This window comes from Cinclus cinclus, chromosome 11, assembly GCF_963662255.1.
Source record: "Cinclus cinclus chromosome 11, bCinCin1.1, whole genome shotgun sequence".
Lineage (NCBI taxonomy): Eukaryota > Metazoa > Chordata > Aves > Passeriformes > Cinclidae > Cinclus > Cinclus cinclus.
The window spans coordinates 22131860-22150376 of NC_085056.1; the positions used below are offsets into that span (position 1 = coordinate 22131860).

Consider the following 18517-nt stretch of genomic DNA (forward strand, 5'->3'; position numbering starts at 1 on the left):
TGCAATTAGCTCCAGAGTGAAGTCTTTTTTACAGCCTTCCTTTTGTTTGGGTGATTTTTGTTGTATTTTAGGCTGGAGGGGTGGTAGCAGTAGGACAAAGAGGTGAGGAAGACTCGCAAGCTCTTACCTGTTGTGGCAGGGTTGGATTTGCAGGAAAACGAAATGAAAGTCTGTTATCACTTCTGAAAGGCTAAAGGGAGATGAACTCTCTGAATTCTCCCTCTCTAATGGAAGCAGGAAAGGAACAGGGGCTATCAGTAACTCTAAACAGAAAGCAGGGCTGGCTATTTTCATTAAGATGACCATGATACTGCTTTGAGCCTTTGCTCCACTTTGAGAAGGTAAACAAATCCATTATTAAGCTGGATTTGCCACTGATAGGAAGTTTCTACCTGGAGCTAAGTCATTTTTTGAGTAAATGGCATAGGCTACTGTGATGCAGGACTCAGCACTTGGACTTGTTAAACTTCATGTTCTTGGATTCAGCCCCTCTATCCAGCCTGTCCAGGTCCTCCACAGAGCCCTCCTACCCTCCAACAGATGCTCCCAGATTGGTGTCATCTGCCAAATTACAGTCCACTCCCCTCTCATCCCACTTCTTTTTTAGTCCCTTCTTCAACCCCACTCCTCTCCCAGTTCACAGCAACACTGATCAAACCAAACAGAACAAGTCCAAACAATCCAAACAACAACACATAGAATCAACTACTTTCATTCTTTAACCTAATAACCTTTTGGCTTCAGCAAAATAGCGCCTCATCCCTCACAATCCACCCTTTCCTTTTATTCTCCTTTTCTGCTGAAGCCCTTGATTTAATTATCCCGTCTGGCCAGCTGTTGGGGATTGGTTCTTTCCCTTTTCCCTCTGTGGAATTTTCCCCATTGTCATGCTAAGATACCTGTTGGCTGGGCCCTGATGGCAAGGGGGAGGGGAGAGAAGAGGGAAACCCTGCGAGATTCAAACAGCCAGAAGAGGAAGCGGAAGGCTCTGGCTCGCCCCATTTCCCCAGCAGAGTTTGGACGAGAAGGACGATCGCCGCCTCTGACCCATTCCTGCCTTCCCAGCGGCCGGAGCCATCCTCACTGCTGTCGGACCCTGCACTGCTGCCTTCTCGCTGTAACCTGCCACCATCCAGCACTCTGCTGAGTCGGGACCGACGCCGTGAGCGGAGGGCTCTCTCTCCATCTCTCTCTCCCACCTGGGACAGCGCTGCCATCACCCCCAGCCCTCCTGCAGCTCTGCGGGACCTGCCCGTCCCCAGAGCCGGGAACTGCAGCTCAGGGAAAAGGTGCCTGCAGCCAGAAAGGGACTGGGACTGAGTTACTGTTCTGTTTGTGGGCAATTTCATAGCTGTTGTTGTTCTTGTTTGTCTTGTTAGATATACTAGTAAAGAACTGTTATTCCTACCCCCATATCTTTGTCTGAGAGCTCCCTTAATTTCAAAATCATCATAATCTGCAGGAAGGAAGGAAGGATCATATTTTTCAGTTCAAAGGGAGGCTTCTGCTTTCCTTGGCAAACACCTGTCTTTCAAACCAGGACACCAGCATAAACGGACTGCTTTTGCGATGCAATTACAAATAAGATCGATCGGTCTTTAATTAGTTCCGTGTTAAATTCAGTCTGTTTAAAAGTTCCTGATTTGTCAGTTCACGTTGCTGTCCATAGTTCTCCTCCAACTCAAGTAAAGTGAGCTGTAGATATACTTGTATGCAGTGCCTCCCATCAGCAGTTCCATCCGCGCCTGCTCGGATGAAGCAAAGCTCAGATTGTAACTGTGGCAACAGAAATGACCTTCCTCATCCATACCTGCTTCCCAAGTTCTGTGCACTAGAACAGCACGCTGTAGGGATATAGAGGTGAAGCACAGAAGCCGTGACACTCCACCCAGCAATTTCCAGAGTCTTGGAACATCATTTCCTATTCCTCTTTTGTCAAGGTCTGGTATGATTTCTATTCCCACTGCTCAACACCCGAGCGATTCAGCCCACAGTGGAGCAAAAGTCTCGCTGGTGGCAAATACAGAGGTCAGTCCAGTCTTACCCTTGACTGTTTACTATTAAATCATCATTTGAAGATTAACTTTCAAGGGTCACTTCCTTGTACCACTGTCCAGGTTTGGGGAGGAGGTTCCACTGGTCCTTTGACTTGAGAGGTGTGAGACCACTCCTTTTCTGCAGTCCTGATAATTGCTTTGAGATGTTAAAAGTGCCTTAAAGGGATCTTCCCATGCAGGTGTTGAGGTATCATCTTTCCAAGATTTTATTAGAACCAAATCTCCAGGTTCTACCTGGTGTACGTGAAAGTCTGGAGGTGATGCCTGGGGTAACAACCCTTTCCTTTGGAATTCCGTGAGAGAAAGTGTGATTGCCTGCAAATAGTTTCTGAGATACAAGTCATTAGTTTCAGCCCCTCCTCCCTTCCCAGATAAGGTAACCCAAGTAACATTTCTTAGGGAGAATCTCCTTTGTCCTTTCTTGGAGCAGTTCTGAGCTGTAATAATGCTAATCTGGTTTCAGTCATTAATTTGATAATATGGTTCTTAAGGAGAGCATTCATTCTCTCCACACATCCAGAGCATTGAGGGTGCCATGGGGTATGAAATTTCCAATTTACATCTAATGCAGCACAAGTAAAATGTGTTCCCTTATCTTAGTCCATTCTTTCAATGATCCCATGTCTGGGAATTATTTCTTCTAATAGCATCTTAGCCACTTTGGAGGTAGTTGCAGCTGAAGTAGGAAACCCTTCTACCCAGTGGGCGAGGTGATCAGCTATTACAAGAAGATACTTCCATCTCTGGAGTTTGGGAAACTCAGTGTAATCTATTTGCCTATTTTGAAAGGGTCTAAGGGCTCTTCCCTCACTAGGGTGTATTCTCATCACTTTCTTCTTTCTCTTTGAACAAATCAAGCACTGTTCAGTCACTATTTAGCTACTCTATAGACTCCCTCACAGCAATAAGTGTTTAAGAATTGATGACACAGCGCTCGACTTCTTCAGCGTATTCCTTGGTGTAGCTTAATTAAAACTTCTCTAGAAATTGCTTTATTCATTATTTGCCTCCCTTCCCTGCCCGGCTGGGACTGGAACTACACCACAGGGAAAGTGCCTGCAGCCAAGCGAAGGCTGTGGTTGGGTATCTGGTTCTGTTTGTTGTTGCTGCCAGTGCTGCTGCTTGTTTGTCTGGTTAGACATCCTAGAAAAGAATTGTTACTCCTTTTCCCGTATCTTTGCTGGAAAGCCTTTTAATTTCAAAGTTAGAATAATGTGGAGGGAAGGGGGTCACATTCTCCATTCCAGAGAGGTCCCGCAGAAACCTGTCTTTCCAAGCAAGACAAGCTGACAATTAACAATTTATTGCCAATTGTTTAATTAAAAATTAGTTAATTAACTTAGGTAATTAAAGATAGGATAAAGGTGTTCACTGGAGCTTGCAAGGGTAGCTGCAGAGGTCTCTGGTGAAGGGTGGAAGAAGCCAGTAGAAGACACGATGTTGCTGGCTCCTGCTGGATGCTGCAGCTAACACAAACGCTGTCACTCAGGTGTTAGTTTCCAGTGCACCTGCTTCTTGGGTCCTTGGCCTTTGTCTGTCTGCCGTAACGCAGAGCGTTTTGGTTTATCAAGACTCTCCTGCTCCTGGGCTCTGCCTTTCACAATCACCTCTACCTTCTTCAGAGCCGGCTTCAGCTTATGAGTCCTAGGAAGAAAGGGACTGGTATTAGTCAGATGAACATTTCCAGCCAGCCACTTTTCTGTCTCCTTGCACTGCACACCGTGTTGCATCCTCTGTCTGTGCAAGCAGTGAGCAGCAAATTAAACAACTGCACTCGCTGCAGGGAGGCTGCAGAGGTGCAAGGGCAGCAACATGACCAGCTAAGTGCCTGGGGACCAGCCACAGCACATGGGGTTCCATGTGGAGAAGCAGGCCTTGCTTGTTCCAAAAGGAAGCAGAGCTAGGGACTGGCTGGTCCCCGTATCTCTCGTTACAGATTTTGCAACCCTCCAGGAGCTTAATGTTTCATAGAGTGTCTTTTCACAGTGTCTCCCTAGCAAGGCCAGATGATGATCTTTCTGTGCTCCTCTGGGTGTTTTGCTGCCTCTCTGGGGCTGCCTGTCTCCAAGCCCACCTCCCCATCCCAGTCAGAGGGACTGAAGGGAGGGTCTTAAGGGATGAACCAGGCTGTGCTTGGTGATGGCCAGCAATAGGACAGGAGGCAATGGGCAGAATCTGAACAGGAAATTCCACTTGAACCTGAGGAAGAACTCCTCTCCTGTGCAGGTGACAGGTTGCCCAGAGAGGCAACAGTGAGGGAGTGTCCCTCACTGGAATTATTCCAGAGCCCTCTGGACCCAACCCTGTGTCATGTGCTCTGGGATGGCCCTGCTTGAGCAGGGAAGTGGGACCAGATGACCTACTGTGGTCCTTTCCATCCCATGCCACCCTGTGACTCAGTGATACCCATCCGAAGCGGGAGTTCTGGGCAAGTGTGTAGACGTTGCCCACCTGAAGAGTATGGTGGTCCTAAACTTCCCCGCGTGCTTTGGGGAGAACAGCATGTGAAAGATCTGCTTTTGGCCAGGAGGGATGATGCCGTGGCAGGGGTTGATGTAGAACAGTGGCAGGCCTTTGATGTCATCTGGGCAGATTTCCAGGGAGGAACTAACACACTGCAAATAGAGGTGTTTTTGTTTGAAGCGCTGTAGCTTCTTGGAGTGGTCCTTCTGCTTGGGCTGCTGCTGAGAATAATGCTGCTGCTGCTGCTGCTGCTCAGAATCCTGCTGCTGCTGATGCTGCTGCTGCTCAGAATCCTGCTGTTGCTTGGCAAGCTGCCGCAGTCCAGAAGGATGCATCTCAAAAGGATGGTCCTGCTGCCACCAGAAAGGATGCAGCAGCTTTCTGTGATGGCTCAGAGGATTGGAGGAGAGGAACTGACCTGCAGAGAAGAAGAGAACACCTTTCAAAGACCAATCCTATGTTCCCAGCAAATCTGCCTTCTGCTGCAGGTAAGTGGAAGAGATCTGGAATGCACTTGGAACATCTCTAGCCGAGTACTTTCAGCAGGAAATAGAGCATCTGGGAGCAAGGTCTCTGCCTGCAGCACACATTCCTGTGCCAAATGAGAAGAGTTGGTTTTAGACAGTGACTTTACATTTGCCCTGGAGTGGGGAACTGCACACAGACAGTGGCTGCAGGGCAGCTCACTCATTACACCATTGTTTTTCCCAGTCTCAGACTTCTCAAAGAGATGACCTGATGTCCCCTTTCCCAGTCCTGACCCAGCGTGTGGCTCTTCCCAGAGCCTGGCTCAGCTCCTTTGCAGAGCAGAAGGGGCAGAGCAAGAACAGAAGGGGCTGAAAGGCAGAGGGGGACAAGGAGAAAAATCTCCAGCTGCACTTGGGAAGATGCTGATGAAAGTGAATGTGTGGACAAGGATGCAAAAGCAATTCAGGGTCAAGTGGCAGGGTCTGCTCCCCAGGCCCTCAGCCACCAAGTGAAATGCCCTTACGCATCAGAGTGGTTGAGTATGGTTTCTTCACTGCTTTACTATCTGCAGCTTCCATCCAGCTGTATTCCAGGGCTATATTTCCTGTGTTGTGTATCCTGAAACTGAAAAGCAAGAAGGAGGAATAAAAAAACCAAGTCCAATAAATATAAAGCAAATAGTGCAATAACATTGTCTGATGGACTCCTGGTACCACTTTCTGCTGAGGACCATCTTCTTCTCCAGGCAACTCTACTGTGCTCAGACTGCTGTCCTGCGTGGCCCAAAAAGTATTTCCAAGTCTGGAAGTTTAAGAGGAAAGGGCCAACGCGGTGCCCAGGACATTGAAGCTAAGAGGCTTACTCTGCACTTTAGGTCTTGGCTTGACTGCAAACTTATTCTTGAGCAGATGAGGACAAGTGACATGCAGTAAAAACAAACCCATGGCTGGTCTCAGCAGAAAGATATGGCAGCACTGAACCTCTGCTGACCACCGTCTCCTGCTTGGCTTTGTATGCACATAAATGGGCTTGTGCTGGTTTTGGCTGGGGTAGAGTTCGGGGAAGCGGGCACTGGCTCAGCCCTGGCAAAGGCAGCTCCCGCTCACAGGGCCCTGCTGGCCTCCAGCACTCACATGTCTTTCCTTGTCTGGTTGGGCAAGGTATCCTTGAGCTGAACCACTATCAGGTTCCGTTTGAACTCAGTGTAGCCAACAACAGCACTGAGGTACACCTTGGCCTCCTGGATGCTCTCATCCACAGTGTAAGCCGGTGCCGGTTCTGGTTCTGGGGCTGTCTGGACCATCTGCAAACAGAGGAGGGAAGAATCACTGAGCAGAGCCCAGAAAGTCAGGCTGACAAGGGAATCTGTTGGCCCCCAAGATCAGCCTCACAGAGGGACTAGAAAGGACCATTCACTTCTACTTTCCTGGAAAGATGACAAGACTGGGACTGATCCGCTACAGTAGTTGTTCCTACCTGTTGATCAAAGCAGTCACTACCACAGCTGTTAATATATCCATGGAGACTATAGCTGCATTCCAGTCCCTGTACTTCAACCTTGTAAGAGGGACTGGCTTTTTTCCTGGTCCCCTACAAATCCAGCAGGTCTCACAATTAGGATTAAGTTTGCCTGCTGGAGCTCTGTGGATGGAGAACCCCAGGACTGAAGACCTCTAGAAAGCGCCTTTTTCTTCTTGTCTTAAGAGCAAGTGCTCTCCAGATGTCATGTGTGGAGCAACAGCCACACTGCTGGGAGCTGGGAGTGGGCACTTTGGGAAGTGAAAGATCTCAGTAGCAAAGTCTCCAACTGCAGATGTGCTGATAGAAAAGAGGATGGTTTAGAGGCCTTAAAATGGTCCAGAAACTCAGACAGGACTTTCACCCAAGATGAGTATGTTTGGTAATAATGACAATAAAAGCAGGAGTCTCTGGAGATGATCCTTCTCCAGACTCCTCCATTCTGTCATACAGTGCCTGGGCTACTCCATGATGAGATATCCCACACAATACAGAGACCACAACCATACTCTGGTATCCATGCAGACAAAACTCGGAGTTCACCAGTATGTGCAGCAGAAGTGTATTTCTCTCCACTTCAAAAGAAGAGACATGGTGCAAGAGACTTAACTGCTCGTTGGTGAAAAGGCACCTAATGAGATGAAGAGATTTCTAACACCATAAAATGGGATAAAATCATATAACGTTGTCTCCCATTCAACATGGGCTGCAACACTTGTGCTTGTGGCACAGACTGATAGTTTGTGTGTGGCTAAAGGTCTCTTGTCAAAAGGCTCTTGTGTGATTGTATCTGGTCACTGTGCATCTCCCCTAGAATGCACTGCTGCTGAACCCCACGGCTGCCCAATGTCCAGAGGAAGCAGGAGCTGCTCAGCCAGCAGTGATGGTGTTATGGTGGTCTTTTTGTAAAAGCTAGGTTGGCTTTTTGCTGTTTTGCTCCTTACCTTCTCTTTCTCAGGCCAGCTGGCTGACATGTCCTTCCTGGTGGTATCCTCCATTGTGACAATGCACATTCGGTCCTCCCAATCCTGAACCATCCTTTGTGGTAGCTCAGAGTTGGTCTTGATCACCTTACATTTCACAGGGTGCCTCCTGAAGGTGGCTGGAACATCTGATTTCAAGGTGACTGTGATGTCCTTGGCATAGCCAGGATGGAGGTGTCCCATCTAGGGAGAATCAGGCAGTCAAGACCAAACTGGAAGGAAGCACTGCCAAGGGCAGGACTGACAGCAAAAGGGACTGATGTGGTGAGGTGCTGTGCCAGGAATCTGCACCTCGGTGTGGATTTATGTGAACTCTGATAGACAAAAGTGTGAACAGAAGGTGCCACCTCCCATAACGTGAAGCCTTTTCTGCAAGGCTGGCAGCCTTGGCCCAGCCAAGCCAGGGACTGCATCTCCTACATGGATGGCACTGGAAGTGGCTATCACTGCTATGTCAGGACTCCCTGCCAGCGCCCAGGAACAGCAGGGCAGGGCTTGAGCAATGGGGAAAGGGAGAGCAGTCCACGCTCACCTTGGGGGAGAACTGGAATGTGGCGTCTGCCTCCCACTCAAAGCGCATGACCTTCATACTGGTATGGTTGGTGATGGTGAAGGTCCTGCGGTAGGGCCTCCCGACAGGACAGTCCCCAAACTGGATGTGATTCAATCTGACAGCTGTTAAGGAGGAGAGCAAGAGATCTCAGTATGCAGGGAGCTCCACCCGCCCCTTTCACGTGCACAGACAGCTGTATGTTCAATGCTTCCTTGCTCCAAGCCTTCCTCCCCGTGGGAGGGAGTTCCCCAGGCCTCTCCCCATCCCACCACTTTCAGAGAAACACTCTGACACATCCCTAAGCCAGCGACATGCAGCACGGCACACGCTGCTCTGCATGCATGGCTACCACAGCCACAGGCCACCAAGTCCCGTGGCTGACAGCCCAGGCCTGGCTAGAGAAAGGACACACTTGATCAGATATTTTCTTCTTCCTTGCTCCACCTAGGCAGCCTCTCCTCTCTTACCATCAATAATGTCTTTCTTCAGACTGCGCTTAGCTCTCCTCTCATCTGTGTCTTCCTCTAGTCCATCAAGGGTGAATTCATCCTTGTGGCCTTCACCCACCAGCTCTATTAGGGTCTTCTTAGAGTAGATGTCTTCCAGTAACACACAAATCTTCCCTTCCAGATGTTGAGTCAAGGTGGGTTTGAAAATGACGTCAATATTTGTTGATTGCCCATGATGCAGAAAGAAGAAAGGCTTCTCTGGGGGCTTGCTCTCTGCACAGCAATGGAAATCAAAGTGATACAGCTCTACAGAGGAAATACTTCCATAGGATATATGAAGAAGAAGAGGTTGAAACCAGCTGCCCTCTACGCACAGCTTCTACCCCAGTGGTTCCAAACCCTCTTCCTATGTTCACGAGACTGCCACCTCCAGACACATCAGCACTTAGAGCAGCTGAACCTCACGTTGATGCCCAGCTGTCATTCCATCCGCTTCCAGCCAGTTCCAGCCATATGGAAAGCTGAGCCAGAGAGTGCTTTTGGCTTCTGCTGGCTGTTTGTGTGCTCAGGGGCTGCATCTGTTCCAGCTGGTACCTTCCCAATGCAGCAAATACCTCAGAGGGTCCACTGAGGTAGTGACAGTCCCCCACAGCTCAACCCACCGTGTCTAGAAGAACTGAACAACTTCTCACAACTTTCTAGGAGGAAACCCTGCAAAAGGTCCCCAAGAAAAGCTGGGGGGACAGAGAGCCCAAGGAAAGAAACTGTGTCTAACATCTGGCTGCTGCTCAGAGAAGCCAAGAGCAGGGCACACGTTTTCCCTCTGTGCATGATCACGCTTCATGGTTAATAAATTTACCATTTCCAACGCAGTCCTCTTCCACATCTTCAGTGTAGAATCTCTCGAGTGTGGAGCCCCTGCCTTTCAAGAAGAACGCTCCGTGCTCATCCTCCAGGTGTAACATAAACTGAGAAAAGGGAACAGAGAGCACAGTGATACTGGTGTGAGTACAGGATGGCACAGGGACTGACACCGCAGTGCTGCTGGTCCCGCAGGGGAACCCAGCACCTCTCCCACTGCAAACAGCCCTTAGCACAATAGGTTAAGTCAAACCAGCCAGGAAAAAAAGGGTCTTCAGAGACATCTGGATACCACTAACACAGAACCAAACGGGACAGAAAGTAATGAGCAGATTGTATTTAAACCACAACTAAGTTTGCTTGAAATGTAGTAAACTAGAATCAAATGCAATCTAATGGAACTGGGAAATCACACATCACCGTGAGAACAAAAGGTGACGAGAGACAGGGGGGAAAATACTCCATCACCACTCCACCTGTGTTTAACTTAAAGAAGAAAGACTGGATGGAAAATTCCCAAGAACTCCCTTCTTGGATGTCAGTCACTTGCTTAAAATTAATTTCTCACACCTCTTCTTAGGTGTGCCATGTTTTCTGGGACCCTTCCCCTGTGCCACAGGCATTTGTTCCCAAATCAGACCATTCCTTGAGCAGGTTCTCACCTTGACAGGTACGATGCCATTGTTATGGATGACCAGGGGGAGCATCTCTGAATCCCCCACCCGGAGTCTCTTGAAGCGCAGCACAGCATTTCCCCTCTTGCTGCGAGCACTTGGGCACACGACTGTCACCTGTGGCTCATGCCCCTTCCCACTGATGGTGAAGGTCAGGGTTTGGGGCTTAATTTGCACAGAGCTGCAGGAGAGGCACAGAAACAATTTCAGCTGGCACTAACCCATTTCTCTCTGGGCAAGTGAAGCAGCAAGCGCCACCCACAATGTTTTCCCTGCCTGGTGCCCCTGTACCCCACAACACAGCCCCCCACCAGCCTCTTCCCAATCCATGCAGGGCCATTCACAAGAGGAATCTGCTCCAAAGAACCAGAGCCTTCCACAATAACAGTTAATAATTTCACTTAATTGAATCATGCAGTACAGCAGGTAAATAATGAGGCACTAGATGAGATATGGCAAATCCCCTGGCTGCAGGGAGATGAGACATCTGCAACAAGCAAAAGCACAGCAGGAAAGCAATATAAAAGCAAGGAGGCAAAAGTAAATCATCACCATCAATAAAGATAATTTCCAAGAACAGTAAAATAGCAATTTTGTATTAGGAATGAGACTTCTCTTGTTCCAATTCAGCCACTAAAGGGTTGAGGAAGAACAGGTCAAAGCCCCACTAGAGAGGTCCCAGGGCAGAGGAACTGGGCTCCTCTTTCAAACCAGCTCCAATCACTCACATAAAACCGCTTAATGAATGCCAGGGAACCACAGAGGATCACTTAATTTTACAGAATCTAAGAGGAAATTTTGACTGCTGACTTGCTGGCACCAAACTGTTCATCTCAGCCTTTGTCCTTGGAAACCCGCAGCTCAGCTGCAGCACATCTCAGTAACTTCCAGTTGGCTACCTAATATTTCTGTGTCTTCATAGTTCCTCCTCCAGGCTAAACCATCAGCCTCATTTTTCTGCTCTTTCTAACAGCTACTGCCTCCCAGATCAACTCATGCCAAGTACTCTGCCTAAGGCTACTGAAAGCATTAGAGCTAACAAGAGATCTGTGCCTTCCCAGTGGAGAGGCAGTTTTCAGTGAGGCCACCCCCAGTATTCCACTGGCAATTTACCTTTTTGGGATGACAAGGGAAGCCTTGAAAGTACAGCTGTAGTTCTGCTTCTCTGGTGGGGTGAAGGTCACCGTAGCAACGGCATTGGATGAGCCAGGAATGGACATCATGTCAGGATACAACTTGAAAATGTTATTGATAGGGCTTTTTTCCTTGGGGAAACCCAGAGAGAAAAGTTAGGAGAAAGCACCTTTCAACATGACACAGTTTTATTCATAAATGCATTACTGAGAACAGCCCCAGACAGTGTGTCATCCTTCCTGCTTCCCGAGGCAGGCTCCCGCTCTCCCAGGGAATGCTGACCTCGTGCTAAAGCATTGTGTGTTTTGAGTGCTGGCAGTTGCCCCAGCATATATGGAAGGTGGGCGCTGCATGGAAAAACCCTGCAAATAACCTAGAACTGGCCTTCAAAGAGAAGGAAAGGCCAGGGAGCCCGAGGAAATGCTCTGCTTTGAGCCCTGGCATGTCAGTTCATAACAGCCCCTCTCTGAGTGTGCTTCCCACTGAAGACCCAGAGGTGTGAGCCAAAACCTTGCTTGGGACATGCAAAATTCAACACAGCTGTTCCCTGGCTCTGCTGCTCTCCCTTGCACTTTAACCTGCACTAAGCTAGACTAGTCTGGGCCACAGGAAGCAATCCATCTGGAGAACAAAACAAACTCTCACAAGGGCTTTAGAGGGCAGCCATCACCTTGGCCTCTTGATCTTACCTTTCCAGGCAGGGGTTTGTTGGAGAGGACCACGTCACATGGCAGACCACTTGTATTGTAGACACTGAAATGAGCTTCAGCCTCTTGCCCAACCAGAACCTTGGTGAAGACAAATTTGTTCTCTTCTCTGACAAACAGACCCGTGCCTTTGACTGACCGCAGCTTGCAGCTGAGGTTGGTGCTGCTGCAGATCGGGTACTCCTCAAAGGTTAACATGGCATCCTCAACAAGTGCTGTGGACAGACAAGAGGAATGAGCGTGGAAAAGCCTCCCTGATGAATTTATCTGCACCCTGCTGGCCTCTCAGAAGGCTTGATGAGCCCCTTCTGCCGATGTGACTGCTAAACCCAAGCTTGGGTGGGGGAGCTGGCTGTGAGGATGGAGCTCAGTCATCCTCAGTCTTAGAGAGCATTGCTTTCCTTTTATCCTTCCGTGCATCCCTCTCAGCCTGGGAGGGATGAGTCCACTGGTGGACTTGAAGAGGGCTGGAACCTCTTCAAGGATTTTAAGGTGGGACACCAGGGTTAGTGTGCCTCTCTATCCTAGCAGCAAGTTGAGGTGCTGATCAGCAGCAGGTGTGACCAAGGGAACCTATGGACAGGATGTACCTGGGAGGCAGGATTCGGCAACCAGGGTAAAGGGAATGCCCACGGGATTGTCCTTGGGGTCTCTGCCCATGATGTCAATGTAGAGCTGCTCCTCACATGTCCCCTCCTGCCCTGCGAGGCATTCCACTGTGATCTTCTGCTGGCCCCATGGAGCAACAGAGCCGGAGCAGGGGGACACCGTGAACATGCCAAGACTGAGGTAACCCTGCAGAAAAAGTTCCAAGAGAGGCTGATGGCTAATAGCTGTGCCCTGAGCACCCCAACAAAGAGTATGTCCTGCCTTGGCCTCCAGCTGGGGCCAAGTACCCAGTCCCAGGGCAGGGAAGGATGAATCCATGGCCCAAAGGCAGCTCCAGGCTGAGACCAACCAGCCAAGAGGAGCTGCAAGCCTGTCACAAGTGACAGAGAGAAAGGAGTTTGTGTGTAAAGAATGAAGGTGGTAGCTGTGATCCTTCAACCTCCAGAGGTAACACAGGACAGTAGAAATGGCTGTGAGAAATGATGGGAGAGAGGTAAGGGACTGGGAAGAAGAAAAAGCAATGTGTTCTGAGCTCTGTGGACTGGGATTTTAGTGGGGGATGTTTTTGCTTCTGTGGTGTTCACACACCTATGCTGGCTAGCAGCTGTCAAACACAGGACCTGCTCCCCTCTCTTGACCCCACAGCTCCAGGTCTGAGCCAGAGTACAGGACTGTCAGTGGGACTGAGCACATCCTGGACTCCATCCTGAAGACTACATCCCACCCTGTGGTGATCAGCCCCCAGCCTGGGCACAGCAGCATGTTCTCACATCCCCTGCAGCAGCACTGCTGGGGAGCAGGAGTCACCCACCTGTGTCAAGGAGCTTGATTTCAGCTTTGTTCCTGATGGAGAGGATTCCTCTTGCTTTGAGCTGAGGAAGGAGAAAGCAGAGGTGTCTGTCATGCTGAGCTCCCCTGCCTTTCTCTGAGGTCAAAGCTGGCTTTCCTCCCCACAGAGGAAAGCCTTCCTGCTGCTGATGGCTCCCAGAGAGCAGCCTGCAGCACCCAGTGCTGCAGAGAGCAGCTCTACCACCAGCTTCATAGTACACATGGGGATACCAAGGTGATGTTTTGCTCCCTCTCCCCAAGCTAGGGATGCAGATGGATGATAGCCCAGGTCTCCTGGCTGCCTGCCACATACCAGCCATGGGGTGGTGCCTCCTCAGACAGGAAGGGTGGTGCAGGGCTTCTCATACCTTTTGCTTTCCAATGCAGATGCATCCTCGGGTGCTTGGAGGATGTGGAATTTGAAGTTGAGCATGCCTCTGTTCTCTAGCACGACAGTCTGGGTCTTCTTGGTGCCCTTGAGCATGGCCCCAAAGTTGATGGGTGAGGCAGGCTCAATACTGTACTTGCTGTACACAGCTTTTGCCGACACCCTCACTGGGATGGTGGCAACAGTCTGGCTTCCTTCCCCTGAGCTGGCATCTGTCACCTGTGTGCACAGGAAGGGGTGGTAAACAAAGCCAAGAGGCCAGCTTGCTCTACCCCAGTCGCCAGCCTCCACCCCAGGCCTCCATCAATTTACCCTCCCTGTTTAAGCACCTCCTCCAGAGTCAGATTCTCACCTCCACTTAGGAAGCCTCCCAATGGTTTTGAAAGACTTTGTGTATGTAGGAAAGAGGATTCTCCACTTAAAGCCTTCCTTCCTTTAGATACCTATCCTGTTGATGCTCCCAAAACACCGTGTGATAACAGAGCCTGGCCCAGGGGGCTCACCTGGCAGTACAGGATGGGTTTGTTCTTGACGACCATTTCCCTTGTGGGGTGGAAGAGCATCTCAACATTCACACCAGGCTGGGAGGCAATCAGCATGCCCGACTGAGGCTCAATAGTGAAGTGGGATGCCAAATCTTGCATCCTGGGACCTGCATTCTTCAGCACAAAACTGAAGGGGAGAAAGGGAAGGAATGGAGATCTCTGCAGTAAAAAGTATACATCCCACCAGCACAGCCAGGACTTTGTATAGGATTAGGGAAAAAAAAGAAAAGGGAGAGTCCAACTCTGCTCAGGGAATCCTGGATCTTGACAGAGAGTGCAGGCAATCACGAGGTTACTGCAAGAACCCTTGACACCAAAATTTTTCATTCACTTCTTTACAGAGTTTCAGAAAGAGAAAGGAGGTGACCATCAAAGAAAGGCAATGAATCTCAGCATTTCAGTGGCTGACATTTCGGGAACTCTCTTTTGGGTTCCTCTTGGGCTGTGGAAAACTGCTGGTTTATGGCTGGGTTCTTTGGTAAAATAGTTGAGATTAGAGAGCCCAGGTTTTGCATTTATCAAGAGGTAGCCAGCATTGAAACACGTTCTAGCCATTGACAGAGGCAGAAGGCAGGCCTGGCAACCCCAGGAAATGTTCACTACCAGGTAGCTGGACTCACCGGTACTCAATGTTGTACATCCCTTTGTTCTTTAGACTCAGGACTTTCTTCACATTTTCCAGGACATGAATGGTTCCAAATTCCAAGCTTCCATCTGGACCTGCAGAAAACCCGCAGAACAAGGTCAAACACGGTATTTGTGAGCTGCTGCAGAATACACCAGGTCACAAGCTACATGGAGGTCTTGGCACAAAACCCTTTTCAGCAAGTTTCTGTTCTTGAAAGTGTTTTCCAGCTACTTGTCTGCCCGTTCTCTTCTTACTCAAAATATCTGCAAGCTTAGTAGCTAAGCCTTAGGAGCTTGGCTTCCATTTCCTCACTTCCAAGCACAAATCCAATTACTTTATATGCTGTGCTGAGCCTGTGGCAGTTGCCAACTGCCTGTTCACATCTCTGTGGTTTCAAAGCCCCCAAATCCAATCTGCACGTGAAGCTGTACACTTCAAAGGTCAGAGGGGAGAGACTTAAGGCTGTCAGTGCCCTGATGAGGTTTTATTACACACAGCTTGCAGGGTATGTGCTTTATGTATCCATCCCATCCCATCCCATCCCATCCCATCCCATCCCATCCCATCCCATCCCATCCCATCCCATCCCAAGTGCTTTGGTCTCCCACCTCCCAAGGCAGTGCAGTGCACCTGGACTGCTTTCTTTGGGAGGCATCCACTGACCTTCAGGCATGTCGATACTCAGAGAAACATCACAGACCTCTGCAGAGATCTCAATGTCTTCAGCCTGAACAATCCCCAGGATGTTTCCTGTATCTGAAACCTGAAGCAGCAAGAAACAAACATTGTTCAGATGATTCTTTTAGTAGACAGCCTGTAAGTCCTTGTCTCTGCTGGCAGCTTCCTCTGTGGCCTCCTTGGCTTCACAAATGTTGGTGGACTCCCATGCTTTGTTCACCTGCCCCAGTGGGATTCTGCTGCAGAAAAAAGCCCTATCAGTCTGTGCTCCTACAGCAGGGAATGCTGCTGCCAAAGCATCCTTGAGAGGCACAGGGATGTAAGAACAACCACAAGAACTGTGAGGTGTCTCAGAGCAGATGGCATTGACATGCCTCTCCAATCACCTAGCACCCTCTCTGAAACGCAGCCCCTAAACCACGGGGAACAAAATCCCAGCGGGAGTGTTTGTTGCACTATGCAAGAGGTTCAGACAAAGTCCAAGAGGAATGTAGAGATAACACTGCAGTCTGTACAACCAAACAACAGCCTTCAACCACTCACAGGGACAAAGTGGTTGTGGTACAGGCTCAGGATGCAGTGTCTGGTTATCTGGGGGGATGTGGATGCACTGCACGTCCTGGCAAACGCTGTGTAGAGGCAGAGGTTGGGGTCACAGCACCCTTGAATCTGTCAGGTGCAGCTCTTCCTGAGTCCACCCCTAAGAGCACACAGCTGCAGGGCAGGGCCCAGTCCCTCTCACCTCTAGTCGCAGGGTCTTCTTAATGCTGCCAATCTGCTCGGCCTTGAAATTCAGGGTCACTTCAAACTCTGAGTGGGGATCAATGATGCCGTTATCTTGTGACAAGGAGAAGGCCTCAACAAGGTCATCCAGCCCAGTGAGCTGCCAGGCCATGGGCAGTAGGGTGTTGTTTTTCAGGACCAAGGTCCTGCTGTCAGTCCTGCAGAGACAGGAAGGCACTTGGCATCAGCTGCTGGACGGTCACACCAGCCTCACCACTGAATGCAACTTGCAGCAGCTCCATCCATGCCCTGGAAACCAGGTCAAACATTTTCTCTTTGTCACAAGTCCTGGAGTGCTTGTGGGAGGACTGACCTGTGCAGAAGCAGCTTGTCAAAAGACAGCTCCAGGGGGCTGACCTCCAGCATCACGTGCACCCCATGGCAGCACAGGCTGAAAACCACTGGGTCTGGGTTCTTCTCAATGCAGCAGATGAGTTTGTCTTCCAGGAAGCCAGGGGAAGTGGGGTATGCCCAAATGGTCAGCTCCTAGACCCGGCCCCACAGAAAGAAATAGAAAGAGCACTGTGTGTGAGCAGGAGGAGCAGCTCCTGGGCACTTGTACAGTGCCAGCTCTACCTGCCCTCCTCCTACCTGCTTCTCCTTTGGTTTGAGTGTCATGCTGGGAGGGTCCAAAAGGAATGTCACTGCTTTCCCATCATTCTCAAAGGAGAACTGGACCTCTGCATCCACAGGGGAGTTGTTGAGGATGGTTAAATTCTCTGAGTTGCCGGGACAGTTCCGGGCCTTGTACCTGTCCACAAAAGGGGAAAAGGCTGCAGAGGAGACTGTTGCCTTTGCCACACGTCGAGGAGAGCTCCATGTGCACCCAAAGAAGCGGTGCTGGAAGACCCAGTTCTAACAAACAAGTGAGGGAAATGGATCCCAGTCAGGGGCATGGACGTGTGCTCATCCTTGCCTTACTTTGATGCCTTCCCCTGGACTTGGTGCCTCCACCCCAGAAGCCTGATGATGCTCAGGCCACTTCAAGAGTTTTTAATACAATGTAAATTCAAGGGTGCCTAGAAAAGCAACAGTACACCAGGCACATGGGTTCTTTCCCCTTCTTGGGGTGCCTTCCCTGCTGAGTACAAAGAAAGAAAACTCTTTCTTTAAACTCTTCTCTTTTGGAAAAAAGTTTAGCTAATCTCTTTCATAAAAGTCATAAAAATCCTTTGGATTTCATGCGTTAGCTCAACATCTGAGAAGGAAATTTAAAGCATCAATTCCCAAGAGGAATGCAAATAGATAACAAGGACCCTTCTCTCAGGTGTGGAAATGACTTTGGAGTGAAAGGGTTAAAGAGGCAAAGAGAAATCCCAGATTATCCATCAACCTGGCTAAAGATTGTCTGGTTTTTTAAACTATTTTGATTTCATTTCCTTACATTGGCAAAATAGACCTAGCCCTCCAGATCTCCCATGGAGACAAGAATTTAATGTTAAATAGTATTTAAAAAAAAAAGTGACAGTAAAAGTAGAAATACACAATAGCTTCAATGACAGCGTGTTTAGGCAGACTTTACCTAGCAGTGAGGATGCAATGTCATCACAGGAAAATGTACATGATGCTGTACATTACCCCTGACACCCATTGGCAGGTGAACCATAAATCTTATTATTAATTACAGATTAATGAAAGGTTCACAAAACCATCTACAGAAGAATTGCTCAATCAGGCTACCTGCAGAGCTCAAAGCACCTCTAAAACCACCATACAGTTCATTCCCTACAGGGTGAAGCTGAGATGTGGAGGGGGACAGAAGTTGCCCCCCAAGTCTCCTTTGGTCTGGCAGCAGCATGCGGCTCTGGCCACCAAGGCGGCCACCAAGACACCCACCGGGTAGGCAGAGCAGCTCCTCCAAGGCCCATTTGCCTCTTATCTGCTCAAGTTCACACATCTGTGGTCCTTCAATCCCATGTGTCTCCCAGGACTCTGCTGGGGACTGCCCTGGATTGTGCCAGCAGGACAGCATGTCTCTCCAAGCATGTCCAGGAAAGAACAAGGCCCAGCAGGGAGCACATACCACTCTCTTGATTTCCCACACAGCAGAGGTCCAAAGTGGAATTGCTTTGTGCTCTCAACATATTCCTTGAAGATGATTTCATCTGCCTCCATGGTCTCCCTCCACTGTGGAAACACCAGCCTGGGCAGAGAAAGTGGGGAAGAAGGAATTACGAGATGCTCCAAGTAG

General features: G+C 49.4%; 1 protein-coding gene across 1 annotated transcript in view; it reads right to left on the reverse strand.

The window, feature by feature from the left end:
- Positions 1-3538: 3538 nt before the first annotated feature.
- Positions 3539-18517, reverse strand: part of LOC134048162 (hydrocephalus-inducing protein homolog) — a 76072-nt gene continuing 61093 nt past the window's right edge. The window contains exons 48-68 of the mRNA XM_062499761.1: positions 18350-18469; positions 16918-17077; positions 16640-16812; positions 16286-16484; positions 15529-15628; positions 14858-14957; positions 14196-14364; positions 13673-13911; positions 13288-13348; positions 12458-12662; positions 11850-12082; positions 11140-11291; positions 10015-10207; positions 9351-9459; positions 8510-8764; positions 8022-8164; positions 7451-7672; positions 6122-6291; positions 5512-5612; positions 4509-4641; positions 3539-3701 (exon numbers count right to left, since the gene is read on the reverse strand). Of these exons, the coding sequence (XP_062355745.1) occupies positions 3539-3701; positions 4509-4641; positions 5512-5612; positions 6122-6291; positions 7451-7672; positions 8022-8164; positions 8510-8764; positions 9351-9459; positions 10015-10207; positions 11140-11291; positions 11850-12082; positions 12458-12662; positions 13288-13348; positions 13673-13911; positions 14196-14364; positions 14858-14957; positions 15529-15628; positions 16286-16484; positions 16640-16812; positions 16918-17077; positions 18350-18469 (3400 nt within the window). The remainder of the gene's footprint in view (positions 3702-4508; positions 4642-5511; positions 5613-6121; positions 6292-7450; positions 7673-8021; positions 8165-8509; positions 8765-9350; positions 9460-10014; positions 10208-11139; positions 11292-11849; positions 12083-12457; positions 12663-13287; positions 13349-13672; positions 13912-14195; positions 14365-14857; positions 14958-15528; positions 15629-16285; positions 16485-16639; positions 16813-16917; positions 17078-18349; positions 18470-18517) is intronic.